At 40.8% G+C, this 16,524-nt stretch overlaps 1 protein-coding gene across 1 annotated transcript in view; it reads left to right on the top strand.

The window, feature by feature from the left end:
- The window catches only part of LOC117507786 (cadherin-12-like), a 243,027-nt gene extending 228,015 nt beyond the window's left edge, over window positions 1–15,012 (top strand). Inside the window, exon 11 of the mRNA XM_034167590.1 lies at window positions 13,656–15,012. Within this exon, the coding sequence (XP_034023481.1) occupies window positions 13,656–14,167 (512 nt within the window). The 3' untranslated portion in view covers window positions 14,168–15,012. The remainder of the gene's footprint in view (window positions 1–13,655) is intronic.
- The last annotated feature ends 1,512 nt before the right edge of the window (window positions 15,013–16,524 follow it).

Here is a 16,524-nt window from a genome sequence, read left to right as displayed (position 1 = left end):
GGCCCAAAATGCCTCATCCAATCCCCAATTATGAGAATAGTGGCTTAGTGGTTAGCACTTTTGCCTCACAGCAAGAAAGTCATGGGTTTGGTTCCCACCTGTTGCCTTTCTATGTGGAGTTTGCATGTTCTCGCCGTGTTTGCGTGGGTTTCCTCTGGGTGCTCCGGTTTCCTTCCACATTTAAAGACATGCAGGTCAGAATTGGAAACTTTATAATTGTCCAGGTCTCCCTTTCAAAAGAGACCTTGATCTCTAACCTTGTTAAATAAAGTTTAAATTAATCAATCAGATGCTTTTGAAAGTAAACCATCAACTTCTGGATTCTTCCAAACTGCTGAAAGAGGCCCAACTGTGGATATTGGTGATTTTTGCATCATTGTGAAGGCTTCAGCTCAGATAAATGACTTCAAAGTTTCAAGCCCATTTCCCTAAAGAGTGAGACAGATGACAAACAGCTCCACTGTACCTGAGATGGAGATTCACAGAGAAAATCAGAACTGAGACATTTTGCACAGAGCCACTTAGGTTTTGTGTCGGTTTTGTCAGGATGACCCAGCTGTCTTGTGAGCTGAAAGGAGGTAAATTAACTGCAGTGCTGTTTCTCCAAATTTCCAGAAGCGTAAACCAGTGCATCCTTCGACAACAGGCTGTTGTTGAAATATACAGAGCGGCCACTGGGGGGAGATGGAGTACTGGGTTGGTGGAATAGATTGTGAAAGGAAGCATAGAGTGGGAGAGCGGCAGGAAGGAAAACACCATTTTTTTTTATGTGAATGCATCTTTTAGTTTATTTACAGTTAATCCTCGCCTATGAGTGTTCTCAAATACAAAAAATAGCATCAATAAAAACATGCAGCCCCCCCAAAAAACTTATTTTGTTGTAAGACATGAAGTGCTTGTTAGTTGCCTTCATGTTTCTCCTCTTTTTTTTTTTTTTTTTTGTCTTTTCTATGCATCTTTGTCCCTCCGACCGAAGGTGTGAGGAAAGAAGGCAGTGAGAGGAGAGGAATCTGTTTAGGCAAACGAGGCGTTCTTTGCTCACAGGCATCATCTTTAGCGACATCTTCTTCTGAAGATGGCGGCACATCTGGATGAGCCGTCACCTCCACAGACAGTCAAGCTAACTGTTTACATGCGATGTAGGTGCCAGACCAAATAATAATTACATGCTGTCACAATGTTAATATTATGATTGCCGTCCTCCCCGATGACACAACAGAATGCCTTTCACAAATCATGTGAGACAAACCACTTAGCATGACACTGTGCACATATTAGCTGCACACATTAAGTTGCTATGAATCATTCACATCTGGACTGATTTTATAGTTTTCAGCCACCATATTGCTGAACAGGGTATAAGTGCAGGTAATGCGTAGTTCAGTAAGATTTATGAGTTTCTGAAGTTGCAAATTCATCATTCAGTTCTCCAGAGTGAATATTAATATCTCCATAATGAGCAGAGATTATCTCCGTATATGTGATTTGCAGAAAATACCAAACATACTTAGCTTAATTTTACCTCAATCAATAATTTGTTGCAAATACAACATTGTGGACATGATTACTAAACATGTACAGTGTGTCACAAAATTTCAGTTATCATGTTGTGCGACATCTAACTAAGCCAGATAGGGTTGGCAGACAATACATTCTGAGTGCTGGTCCCAAGCCCGGATAAATGGGGAGGGTATAAAGGAGGTAGGGAGTAACCTTAAAGTTTGATTAATTTCAGCCACATGGGGTGTGCAGCCAGTACACTCTGAGTGCCAAGGTCAAGGTCAAGGTCAGGTTTATTTATAAAGCACATTTACAAACAATCAACACTGCCCCAAAGTGCTGTACAATAAAAGGAATTAAAATTTTATCAAGTTAAATACAAGAACAAAATAAATCAACAAAACAGTAAAAAAAAATGTGGCAGTCTTAAAGAGTCTTAAAAAGAGTCAATTGAAGGAGCCAGTCGGACATTCAATGGCAGAGAGTTCCAGAGCTTAGGCCCCGCAACAGCAAAGGTTCTGTCTCCCCTGGTCCTTAGCTTAGATCTGGGACAGACCAGTAAACTCTGGTCCGCGGAGTGCAGAGCTCTTCCTGGAGTGTGCAATGACAGCATATCAGATAAATAAAATGGGGCTTGACCGTGAATTGATTTAAAAACAAGCAACAAAATCTTAAAATCAATTCTAAAAGCAACAGGCAACCAGTGCAGTGAAAATAAAACAGGAGAAATGTGTTGGTGCCGTTTGGCTCCAGTGAGCAGACGCACAGCTGCATTTTGCACCATCTGGAGACGATGCAGTGACGACTGATTAAGACCAACATACAAAGAATTGCAGTAGTCTAAACGAGACGTGATCAAGGCGTGCACAACCTGTTCCAGCTGATTTGGGGGCAGGCAACGCTTGATTTTACATAAAAGTCTAAGCTGGAAGAAGACCACTGTGTGCCAATCCCAATCCTGGGTAAAAGAGTAGGATTGTGTCAGGAGGGGTTTCCAATGTAATACAAAACAACCTAACCATGCAAAGTACAAACCAAATTTCCATACCAGGTCAGTTGAGGCACTGGATAACAATGACCACCACTGGTGCCATTGCCCAACAGGGTGCCGGTAGAAATTGGGCTATTGCTGGGCAAAGAAGAAGAAGAGGAGAAGAAGGTGTCCATAGACAGTGAAAAAATAGGAAAATTAGAAGGGTGGAAGTGAGAGTTGGGACTTTCAGTGTTGGCACCATGACTGGTAAAAAGGGAGAGCTGGCTGATATAATGTAGAGGAGAAGTGTATAGACATATTGTGGTGGAATAGTACAGTTACAAGGAGAAGAAGTGGTGAAAGTCAACTGGAGTCAACTGTCCAAAGTAATGGAGAGTGTGGTAGAGAGGTGAAGAAGAGAGTTGAATGGGTGGAGAGTGGTGGCAGGAGTGATTTGTGACCAAAGAATATCTGCAACAGTGAAGAGGAGAGTTTACAAGACTACAAGTGGTCTACAACTGAGACCAGCTATGTTGTGCGGCTTCGAGACGGTGGCACTAACAAAAAGACAGGAGGCAGAGCTGGAGGTGGCAGACCTGAAGATGTTTCAATTCTCTTTTGGGGTGACAAGATTGGACAGGATTAGCAATGAACTTATCAGAGGGACAGCTCAGGTGGTACGGTTTGGAGAGAAAGTTAGATAGGCAAGACTGAGATGGAACAAGTTACCCCTGCTTTAGGGCAAGCACATAGGCAACAGTGGTAAGGAAAAATTCCCTCTGATGATATTGAGGAAGAAACCTCAAGCAGATCAAACTCAGAGGGGTGACCCACTGCTTAGGCCATTCTACAACTCCAATTCTATTGAAGTTGGGACGTTCTATGAAGTGTAAATGAAAACAGAATACGATTTGCAAATCCTCTTAAACCTATATTCAATTGAATACACCACAAAGACAAGATATTTAATGTTCAAACTGATAAACTTTATTGTTTTGTGCAAATATTTGCTCATTTTGAAATGGATGCCTGCAACACATTTCAAAAAAGCTGGGACAGTGGTATGTTTACCACTGTGTTACATCACCTTTCCTTCTAAAAACTCAGTAATCATTTGGGAACTGAAGACACTAATTGTGAGTGTCATGACTGAGTATAAAAGGAGCATCCCCAAAAGGCTCAGTCGTTCACAAGCAAAGATGGGACAAGGATCACCACTTTGTGAACAACTGCGTGAAAAGTAGTCCAACAGTTTAAGAATAATGTTTCTCAATGTTCAATTGCAAGGAAATTAGGGATTCCATCATCTACAGTCCATAATATAATCATAAGATTCAGAGAATCTGGAGAACTTTCTACATGTAAGCTACTTGGTTGAAAACCAACATTGAATGCCTGTGACCTTCAATCCCTCAGGTGGCACTGCATTAAAAACTGATATCATTCTTACCGCGTGGGTTCAGGAACACTTCAGAAAACCATTGTCCGTTAACACAGTTTGTCGCTACATCTACAAGTACAAGCTAAAACTCTACCATGCAAAGCAAAAGCCATACATCAACAACATCCAGAAACACTGCCACCTTCTCTGGGCCCGAGCTCATTTGAAATGGACAGACGCAAAGTGGAAAATTGTGCTGTGGTCTGATGAATCCACATTTCAAATTGTTTTTGGAAATCATGGACATTGTGTCCTCCGGACAAAAGAAGAAAAAGACCATCCAGACTGTTACCAGCACAAAGTTCAAAAGCCAGCATATGTGATGGTATGGGCGTGTGTTAGTGCCCATGACATGGGCAACTTACACATCTGTGATGCCACCATCAATGCTGGAAGGTACATCCAGGTTTTGGAGCAATACATGCTGCCATCCATGCGACGTCTTTTTCAGGGACATCCCTGCTTATTTCAGCAAGACAATGCCAAGCCACATTCTGCACATGTTACAACAGCCTGGCTTCGTAGTAAAAGAGTGCGTGTACTAAACTGGCCTGCCTGCAGTCCAGACCTGTCACCCATTGAAAATGTGTAGCGCATTATGAAGCACAAAATACAGCAACGGAAACCCTGGACTGTTGAACAACTGAAGTCGAACATCAAGCAAGAATGGGAAAGAATTCTATCTACAGAGCTTCAACAGTTAGTGTCCTCAGTTCCCAAACGCTTATTGAGTGTTGTTAGAAGGAAAGGTGATGTAACACAGTGGTAAACATACCACTGTCCCAGCTTTTTTGAAACGTGCTGCAGACATCCATTTCAAAATGAGCAAATATTTACATAAAAACAATAAACTTTATCAGTTTGAACATTAATTATATCTTGTCTTTGTGATGTATTCAATTGAATATAGGTTTAAGAGGATTTGCAAATCACTGTATTCTGTTTTTATTTACATTTTACACAATGTCCCACCTTCATTGGAATTGGGGTTGTAACAGTTATAAGATTTTTGCAAAGCTTTACAAAACAGAAAAAAAAAAAAAACGTCAAAACAACATAACATAACAAAAGAAGATGCATTTGATGAGAAGTCCACGCAGGTGTTCATTCCACAAGCAGGGGTCATCCAGCATTCCTCATGCCATCAGTGGGCCTGTTCCCATAGCAGAGTCCATTCCAAATGCAGACGGCAGTGTGCTGCATCAGCTTCAGCCATGGTATCTCGCGGTCAGTCCAGCACCCTGCGGTCTATAACTGTCAATCCTGCAATCCTATGTGACGTTATCCGCACCTCAGAATATCTGCCAAAATACAAGTATTGAATTGGGGCTCTGTACTGACAGATACACAGTGCAAAATTACTTGGATCAACAACCAGCCAAAACACAAACAAACAAACCAAAAAAAAAAAAAAACTGATTTCGACATATCTACTTACCATATAATTTGACAACCTTAAATGTTCTTGATAAAGCCTAGGCTGTAAATATGTGCAGAGGCACAGGTTAAAAGGCAAAAACAGCTCACTTATCTTTAGCCACTTACTCTAATTGAGGGTAACAGGGGGCTGGAGCCTATCCCAGCAGTCACGGGGCATGAGGCAGGGTTCACCCTTAACAGGATGCCAGTCTGTCACAGGGCCACATATAGCCAGACAAACACATTCACACCTGCACACACACCTACGGACAATGTAAAGTTTACAATCCAACTAACATGCATGTCTTTAGATGGGAGGGTGGGAGGAGGCCGGAGCACCCGTAGGGAACCCCCGCAAACACATGGAGAACATGCAAACTCCACACAGAAAGCCCATAGGTGGGAATCGATCCCATGACCTTCTTGCTGTGAGGCAACAGTGCTAACCACTAAGCCACCATGCTGCCCACAAAAGAGATCTCTAAAATTAAAATAGTTTCTGAATGGACATGAGGTCAAAAGGCATTTCCACTATAATAAAGTAGATGATGATTTAAAACACAAATTACAAGTTTAAATGAAATATGAAGTGAGATGAATATTCTGTCTCCACCAGTAGTGGAGACAGAATGGCAAATGGCAGTGTTGATGATATTTCAAAGCAGCTCAAATGGCCGGAGCAACCAATCACTATGTCAATAAAGGGGGGTGTCAGACTGACAAAACACTTCTCTGGAGAATGGTCCTGTGTATCGTTGCTTTTATGCCCTCCGGGAAAGCTCCTCCATTCTCGTCCCTTAACCCTCCCAGGACAGTTAAAGCCACTGGAAGGTCATATGATGGTCAGATTGATTTCTGGGTCATTCAGGCAGTCAGGAAACATGAAAGAAGAGAAGTGAGAAGCACCAAGAGATAGAGATGGATTGCATAGACATATCAAGAAAGATGGAAATGGTTTGCAGTGTGTGAAAAAAATATCATGTGACTGCAGTTATGTACATATCTTCAGATGCTCAAGCATCATCTAAAGACTCTCTTTTACCAGAATTCTTTCAGAAAGAGATTTCAAATTAACTTGTACCTTTTTTCTATAATCCCATGAGCCACTTTTGATCATCAAACTGGAAATCCTTCAAAACATGCTCTGAGCAAGGTTATGGTGGCATGACACATTTATCTGATGTACTTTGAAAATGCAAGATTTGCAGTATTTCTGAACATTATAGATTAACCCAATGTTATGTTTTATGACTGAAAAATGTCTGAACTAAAACAGGGAAAATATAAAGAATATGATTGTTGAACTATTTTATCAAAATTGGAGTGTCCCTCCACCAAGATCCACCATGCTTGTTTACATCTCTGTTTTCCGTTGATGCCTTTGATTTGGTTAATCCTTTTATCCTGATTGCTGTCCATTGATCCTGATTCCTTACCTATTACTTGTATTTTGATCCAAATCTTTTTGTTCCTGCTCAATAATTTTGTTCCTGTTTGGCAAGCTTTTTTGTAGACCAGGGGTGTTCATCTGATTCCAGAAAGGGTCGAGGGTTTTCTTTGCAACTACCCACTCCACCAGGTGATTTCACTGACAGCAGATCTAATCAGTTAATCAGCATACATGTCAACCCCTTTGAGGGTCCACCTGTATAACCAAGTGAGAAAATCCATAAAATCAACACAAAATCCTTATAACCTCCAAATCGTGCCAAAATCAGTTTTATTACAGTACACACAACCGCATAGCGGTGTCACATAACTGGGTTTTTGTCCACAAATTATGAGTTGCCGCAATGACATTAAAGTCAGGATCATTAGTATTTCCTCCACAGCTGAATTTCAAACAATAGCGATCTAGTATCTAGTATTGTCGAACTGAATGTGTTGAATTTAGTTATTTTTTACAGAAACAAGAACTGTCTGTCACTAATGGAAATACATTTATAAAATCATGAAAAATAAATTGAATAAAGTCAATAAATATGAAATTGGTCACTGGATCCTTAAACTTTGGACATAATAAACTCTTCATGGTGGATCCTTGATCTCTGGACTTAAATAGGAATAAACAAAATCTGTAGTTTTTTTCAGACATTATTGGCATGAATGTCTTTCCATACATCTGAGCTGAGCTCTTGCAGCTGGCTGCGCTTCACGTCAGCATCAGTTTAATTCATAAAGAATGCAGGACGTCTCATTTTAGAAAGGAAAAAACGTTTTAGTCAATTGTAGTTTTGTGTCTGTAATACAACATTTTAAAGAGGTGTCATTTTATTTAAAGCGGCAATTAGTTTTGAAATTATTAATTCCGACCAGACTCTGTCTCCTGAGACAATGGAATGGAGGACGATTTTCGCTTCTTGACTACAAGACAAGAGTCCCAGTTAGTGACTTTAATCCACACAAAAGTGACTCATGATATTTTAATGGCTTTGAGAGGAGTTAAGAAGCAGACTTGCCATTTCTAAAGAGCAGTAAATCAAAGTACCAATGAGCTAGTGGATCGAAGCATTGCTTCATTCACGCATCAAAGTGGAGTAACGCTGCCGAAACGGCTGATTACAGAGCCGCTGCAGACCAAACCCTGAATATCCGTAAGACTTTATTTGTTCATCTGTATGACACTGAAACTGGGAAAAATCCATATAATTTATGGACAATCCATATAGGTTGACATATATGAATCTGTGAAATCACCTGGTGCAGTTGGTGGTTGCCAAGAAAACCGGCACCCTCTTGGCCCTTTCTGGAATCAGTTGAATACCCCTGATGTATACTTTTGATCTTGGTCATTTCAATTTATTTTTATTTAATTTATTTTCATTTATATAGCACCAAATCACAACAGAGTTGCCTCAAGGCGCTTCACACAAGTAAGGTCTAACCTTACTAACCCCCAGAGAGAAACAGTGGTAAGGAAAATCTCCGTCTGAGGAAGAAACCTCAAGCAGACCAGACTCAAAGGGGTGGCCTTCTGCTTGGGCCATGCTACAGACATAAATTACAGAACAATTCACAAAACAAATATACAGGAAATGCTGTTGGTGCACAGGACAGGAGAGTCTCCAGCACAAATACCACACCCATTTCTCGATGGAGCGGCACCTTAAACAGAGAGACAAAACAGCATCAGGCATCAGAAAGACGAGAAATACAGTATAATTTTTCAGCATTAAACAACAAGAAAAACAGTAAATACTAAGGTGATTGCCAGCCCCTAGCCCTAAGCTTCACTAAAAGGATTTAGGTAAAGTTGAGGCCGTGGCATGCTCCGTTTACTAATAAAATGAATTAAAAGAGTAAAAAAGCGTAGAACTATACTATACTATGCCAGTATGTTAACCATATGAAAGGGAAAATAAGTGCATCTTCAGTCTGGACTTGACAGTCTCCACAGAATCTGACTGTTTTATTGATGCAGGGAGATCATGCCACAGAACAGGGACACGATAAGAGAAAGCTCTGTGACCAATGCAAACGCAATTAGATTACAGTCACTGTGCTAGCCCTGTACTAAATGTAAGTTACTTTCCTTTACTAAATGTTTGAATTAAAGCTCTGTCCATTGATCAGGATCTGCACAAAAAATTGTATCAGCTGCTTGCCCAGGCTCAACTTATGCCATTTTTCATTGAAATTGGTTGAACTAAAAACAAATATCACAAATGCTGGAGCCAGTAGGCCAAGTAGCCCACAGAGACCATGAATGTGTACTTCTGCTGAATACTGCTCCTTTGTTTGCTGACCAGCAATGACAACATTCTGCACCCACTCCCTGTAAGAAATTCCAAAACTTAATATGTTCCTCAAATTTGTTGGACAGTGAAAGCTACAGCCGGTCAATTAATTAAAGGATTTAAATTATATTTAGCCATATATACACAACCACAAAGTTCAGAAAACAAGAATTAATGGACTAAGTAACGTTAACTAAATGCCAAACGTCAACTTTCAGTCAGCATTCTGTTTTAGTGCTTTATCTGGTCAAATTCTGTACATCATTATAACAAACCTAAAATAAAACCTGCTGTGTAACATGCACTGTTAACTCACTGATGACTGGGGACAGAAACTCAGCACTGCTGCTGAAATAGGATGTTTCACCCGGGAGAGAAGTTACATGCTGTCACTAACAGAGGCTGTTTCATCGTGTTTGATAAGCCATAAAACCTTAGTACGCTGTTGAAATTTGGATGAAGCTGAACAAACTGGGACACAGCAACATTTGGGGTAAATATTTTCCTGTTTTTGAAAATACTGTTATAAATATTTTCCTGCGTATGCTCATGCCGAAATACTGCAAACGCAAACAAATGCTGGAGCAGAAATGTCCAAGTAGGATCATTTGAAATTGGAAGGATATCTCAAACCTTTGGGCCTCTTCACACGTAGTATGAATAAGTAGAAATTAGGGTGAATCTCAGCGGAACACCTCGTATGAGCGAACCATGAAAACATTGAGCCGACGGGCAGGCGTGAACGAAACCGTTGCGACAGTGTCGTGTCAGCAGGAACAGAGTGCGAGCAACTGGGACGTGGTGCACCACATCACGCCGCTGATGTGGAGAACAATAAAATAAAAACCAGCTGTATAATTAGTGAGTATCACTGGGTTGATATAAATAATAAATAAAAGGGGATGCAATACAGAACCCCACGGTTAAATAACCCTGGTTGAATTAAAAAAATAAATGCCACTCACGGGATTCAAACCTGCAATTTACAAAAGCTCTGATTACCAGAAGGAAACTTTACCACTCCACTACAATCATTGTCTTATAACAGGAGCATGAAATGGCTAAAATCAACAAGCAGATAATGTATTTGTTTAAAAAAAGAGAAAAAGTGCAGTGAAGACTGACCAAACGGCGTTTGTTATGGAGTATTTGTGCTGATATGTGACTGAAAGTGGTGTATTTGTCGCACTGTTGGCTTGTCATATATTCCCGTACCACTCACACGACACGCGTGTCGGGACAGGCCTGCAAGCATGTCAGGCCTGACACACTTGTACTGTCAGACAGACGTGACATTCAGATCACCTGATGCATGTCCACATGAACTGATGGTCTATTTCGCCAGCCTGTCGCAAAAAGTGCTATATGTTTTTAATGTATTTCCACGTGAGGACAGCAAGCACACACACTCACACGCGTGTCCATCAAACCATGGTATGTGTTCTGCAGCTGTGACGTCCAGGACCAGAGAGGTGCCTTGCCTGTAGGGGGTGCATGAGCCATATGCATGCACGTGTTGGGGGGGCACACAAAACATGCACACATGTTGTGGGGGGACAGACACTCTGGCACGTCACATGCATACTTGGCAACGTCACAGTCATGGGGGCACTTAGACAAATTTCACTGCCAGCTCAAAAGTGATTGTCTGCTGACTGTTTTTGTGCTAATAGTGCGAATGGCCACAGATTTTCTACATGCCAAGCGAACGGTGGAGATGTTCTTGTGTGTCACCTGGAATTTGGCCGGCACCTGCCACGAGAGGGTTCAATGGACTCTCACAGTGCACACTGTCTTATTGGTGTGCATAGATAGTTGTAGCAAGAGGTGTACGAGGCATTGGAGGCAGCTACGATTTTATACGTATTGCATATGATTCCTGCTTCATGTGCAATTCAGCCACATTTATACTATGTGTGAAGGGGCCCTTCATGCATGTACTAGTAGTTCATTACCCTTAACAACAGCCGTACTACATGTTCTCATGCAGAAACAATGATTTCTGATCTGATTTTGAGTTACCCCCCTTTTGAGTCACGGAAACTGTAAAAGTATACTGTTCTAATAGTAATGTGATTGTTGAGTTACAATTCTATGTCCAGTTTTGGCCATAATGCTATCTGTTAACTCTGGTGCTGTGCATAATACAATTTTGAAAATTATATTTTTTGGAGACTGTATTTCATAGACTGACAGCTAGTAAATAAGACTGACTGACTGATGGAAAACAAACAAGACAGAGTCTAAGAAATTAAGTCTCTGTAGGCCCTGAGTCCCACTGGTGCCAGGGATTATCCTCAGAAAAACAGAAAACACACACAAAAAAGTTATTTATTAATTTAACAAATTATACCCAAAGCCAAAACATGGCTATTGCACAGCCTTTGTGTTGATCCCTCCACCCTTCTGTCTGTCCATCCATCTGTCCCTCCATCCGTTTGTCCATGCTCAGCCTAAAGCATGGTTTACACATAGACAGTTTTGTCAGCGGGTAGTACATAGACCGAAGTTCACGGTAGTTCCGGCTGTTTTCGCGGTGGAAAGGGGCAGAGCATTTTGCTGGCGTTTTGCCCACCGTACTAGCCGCAAATACGCAGATAAAACACCGCTAAATCCGCCGAATAAAATGGCGTTTTGATGCCGTAGCATCCGGCACACGTCAGGTAACAGGGGTTAATACCCAGTTCTGTGCTTTACAATTGCAGGTTAAGACGCACGTGAGAACGGCGGTGTTCTGCCGCCGCCGATAATGCCCTGTGTACCGTTGGATTTATCCAGGCAAATCCTGCGTTACTCCAGGACCTTTGCATATAGGCACCGCCCCCAGAGTATAATAGACTGAAGCAGCAGGAATACATGCCTCTGTCACTGCAGGGGGAGGGAGATCATACTCAGCCTTTTCTTCTCCTTTTCCCCTCCTCAACGTGTTGCTCCGTCTCCACCACAGGGCTACCCTCTGCTTCTGAACCAGACCTCTTGGTAAGTCCTTGCCGCTGCCAATTTTCTATTAGGAGGCATACTGGAGCTTCTCTGCAAAAATATCTGGAGCTGGCTAGGAGTGAGAGGCCTGCATGTAGCGCGCTAGCGTTTTTATATTGACCGCCGCCTATCGGCCGTTTGGAACGCCGTTAACCGGGAGGTGACGTTTAGAACAGTGTACTGTCCGCTAGCGTCGCTGTTTTGTCTGCCTCTGTCACCGGTTAAAACGCCCTTGAGGACGCCGATGTGGGCTCTATCCCCGATTTACATGCCGTTGATTAGGGATACAACACCGGCTGCCAATTATGGTGGTGTAAACTGCGGCATTACAGGAAGGGGCAGGATGAAACGGCGATTAAAAAATATCAAACGCCGTTATTTGCGTTGTCTCCGTCGTCATGCAAATTCTCCAGGAGCACTCCCGGAATTATTCGACATGTTGAATAATTTTTTTGACAATTCCCGGTAAAGCCGGAACTAAGCCACGGCCCCTAGTGCCGGCATTAACAACGGCGTGTGATACTTAAGACGGCCAAAGACTCTTCTAGGACGCTTCCGGGAGCTCTTACCGTCTATGTGTAAACAGGGCTTAAGGCCAGTCCTATTACTGCCATGGTCTTCAAATTCACAGGAATTATTTTTGGGACATAGACCTTGGACAAGTTCAAAGATGGCTAACTTTGACTTATTCTAAGGAATCAAAAAGTCACATTCTTTCTCCACAGTCTTTCATTGATTACATGCTCATATGGCTGAGGGTATTTTAGCATTGCGTTAATTAAAAAAAAATCCTATGCCAGAAAAAAAAATTCATATGAAGAGACCAGTTTTGTCACAGTTACTTTGAAAAGTTACGTTATTAGTTACTTTATACACTTACTTCATACAGTTACTTCATTAGCAGCTGTTATTTCATTAGCAACAACTTGTCGGCAGCTGCTGAATGTAACTAATAAAGTAACTAGTAATGCAAATTGGTTATTTTTAAGATTAAGTACTCAGAAAAGTAACTATTAGTTACTTTGCTGATTACTCGGTCTTAAGAGCAACCAAGTTAGATTACTACTTACTTTATTTGTTACATGCAGCTGCCGACAAGTCGTCAGCAGCTGCTAATAAAGTAACTGTATGAAGCTGGCAATGAAGTAATTGTATAAAATAACTAAAGTTACTTTTCAAAGTAACTGTGGCAATACTAGGAGAGATATACTAAATCTTCAAAGTAGCGAACCCAAACATCTTAAGGGGAAATTTTTTTATCTAATATTTACTGTTTAATTCAGTAAGGGTTTTATGTTCAGCATCCTCAAAGCCTCAAAATTGTATTTTCATCCGTTTAAAAAGCTTAGTCTATTTAAAAAAAGTAAGGTCTTAAAAGAAAGGCAAGAACTCATGGGTCATGCAGCTGGATTATTTGTGTCTTATAAACACTTTTGTGATGCTTTCTATGCCATCGCCCAATGTTAATGGTGGCTGGACATAATTCAAGTTGTTTTCTGTTTCTCTTATTCTATGAATTAGAGTTGAGAGGATGTGTTCATTCTGCAAATACCTTAACTGTTATATGTTGACATTTTTCTGATTGTGCTAATTTGTTGACTTCTAGTTATCGTGGTTCTCTATGTGGGCCTGAGGCGACAGAAGAAAAAAGAGACACTCATGTCCTCCAAAGAGGACATCAGGGATAATGTGATCCACTACGATGATGAAGGAGGGGGTGAGGAGGACACACATGCCTTTGACATGGGTACTCTACGCAATCCTAAAGTCATCAAAGACAACCTGTTCCGCAGGGATGTTAAACCTGAAATGAAAATGAGTGCCAAGCCGGCGACCTCTAAGGACAGTGCTGACATCCGAGACTTCATCAACCAGCGCCTCAACGAGCATGACATGGACAACTCAGCCCCACCATATGACTCGTTGGCCACGTACGCATACGAGGGCGATGGCTCTGTGGCTGAGTCGCTCAGCTCCATCGAATCCCTCACTGTAGACCTCGAGGAGGATTATGATTACCTCAGTGAATGGGGACCGCGCTTTAAGACACTCGCAGGGATATTCGAGGAACAGTCAGAAACTCAGTCCAACACAACAGCCACTGAGAACATACATTGACGTTATTCACGGACTCCAAAAGCAAATATGTAACAATATTATTTTTGGCTGCCACACATGATGATTTCATCTTTTTCTTTCTTGTAATTTTATCTGCCTTTGTTCATTTCCAGATCATGTTATTTATCATTTTATGTTTTGGCATCATATTTCTACCCTAAGTTGCAAAATTGTTAAAAAAAAGAAGAAAAAAAAAAACGCACACACAGAAAAAAAATAAAAAGATTTTAAAAATGTGAGAACATCCACCAAATACCTTGATGAGGGAAGCAGACATTCAAATAGCGTTTAATTGAATGTTGTTTGTTGTCTTGAATTTCATTTCCTCCGGTGGAATACGCCTGTGGATAGCAATGTTACTGTTTCCTCTAACATCATCAAAAGTGCCTCTTTATAATTGTTGTATCATTTGCTCTTTCATGCCACACATCCAGTGTTGTCTCATGGGTCCCCACAGGTTAAATCGCATCAGTCCAGACACTGTGCTCTGACTTGTCGAGGCGTCGACCAAGACACATACCGTATCAACTCTGTGGGGTCAACGAAGAGGCCAAGTTTTTTGGCCAAAGATGTCTTGAATGTTATTTATTCTATTTATTTATTGGCTGATTGATTTGTGTATTTATCTATTTATCACTCAGTCATCAATCTGTATTTTTTATTTTTGGAGACACTCGAGGATTTTGTAATTAATCAAGGCTCATGTGGAAAATGGATGTTTCTGTTTACCTGAGCCATGTGTATAGACTTGTACTAGAGTTGTAAAAAGAAAAATTAGGGCTAAATACAGCAGTTCAGTCATGTAATAAACACACTTTTCTTAAATAAAACACACTTGGACAGCATCCCTCAGACTGGCATTGAAGTTGATCAGGTCATTTTTTCGTCACTTTTTCTTTGTATTTTCACTTTGTTTGCTTGTAATTTGCCCAAAATCTCAGAGAAAATGCAGTGTTCTGTCCCTGGAAGCAGAGAAATTACATCATATGCATCATATTTTACCCCTTTAGCACCTGCCCTCAAATGAGACTGCATTGCCCAATTGGTTGCATACTTTTGTGTGAACTTGCCAACAAACTAGCAAACAGGTATGGGTAAAAATATATTGTTCCTCATTAAACAGAGCAATGTTGAAATGTCAAAGCCGCACTGACAACTCAACGCGAGATTCCAGGAAGAGAAAATAACATATTTTTCACTTGATTTGTTTTTGGCACACAAATCAAGAGGCAACAGTTTCCCCCTCTACACACTCTGAACAACATCCTTACACTGATGAACAACAATCCAGGTGTGAGAACAAAAGCTTCCTTTTGGGAACAAAATGGCCTCATTTCCCCAATCACTGTGTGAAATGACTCAGACCTTGTAATGTCACTAGAAATCTGGACGAAAGTAAAAAAAATCTTCCTCTTTTCATGTCTCATAAGGTAGACTGAGCGTCAATCAATGTGCAACTAGGTTTTACATTAACACTAATCTATGAACGTTTCAGCCTGCAGGAACACTAACGGTACTGATGGACGTTAATTACCTGAGTTTGTTTTGGAGTTGGAGTCATTACTGCAGTTTGTTTTCACATAAAGCTTCCAAAACCACAGAAAAATTGCTTGATGGAGCAACATTATACATCATCTACATCACACCCGTGACCAAGGGAGATCTGGATATGGGAAACGTGTTCACGCCTTGTACTATGTTTTGGAGTGTTCTGTGGAATTACTGTGGAAAAAAAAACAGATAGGTGGTGTGTAATGATATAACACTACCTTCATATTTGGAGCTTTTCTTGTTTGGAAAGCTATATAAAGCATTCACAACAAGAAGGCTAGATGTTTACACGCCCCCTCAGATAACACTGAAGCCATAATTTAGAAGAAAAGGAAGACATTGTCAATTATACAAAACAACAAAACAGGATCATCAGTTATAGATGGAAGAATTATAAAAATAAAGAGAAGAAGTAAGTTCTTTATTCTATAGACCCTGAATCCCATTGGTGCTGGTGCCTGTCTCCGGAATCTGTAGCATGAAGCAAATGTCTACAACCCTCCCTTGGATTAAAGGCAGTTCTACTTGGATTGGGTGTACTGGCAACTTGGCTGACCGAGAGAGATATGTTCTGTATAGGTCAGCACTTAGCTCCAGATTCCACAGAGTGAGGTGAATGAGTCTACCATTGCACCTGGGTAGGACCAGTGGTGGGCACAGATAACCAAAAAGTTAACTTCGATAACAGATAATCAGATAACTGAAAAGTTATCTTTGATAAAGATAAAACAATAAACCACCCAAAAATGTATCATAAGTAAAAGATAACAAATTCCAATATTATCTCTGGTACATTTATAACTACT

Source organism: Thalassophryne amazonica, chromosome 1, assembly GCF_902500255.1.
Source record: "Thalassophryne amazonica chromosome 1, fThaAma1.1, whole genome shotgun sequence".
Taxonomy (NCBI): domain Eukaryota; kingdom Metazoa; phylum Chordata; class Actinopteri; order Batrachoidiformes; family Batrachoididae; genus Thalassophryne; species Thalassophryne amazonica.
Note: the sequence above shows the minus strand (reverse complement) of the source record. Positions and strands in the feature narration are given on the sequence as shown.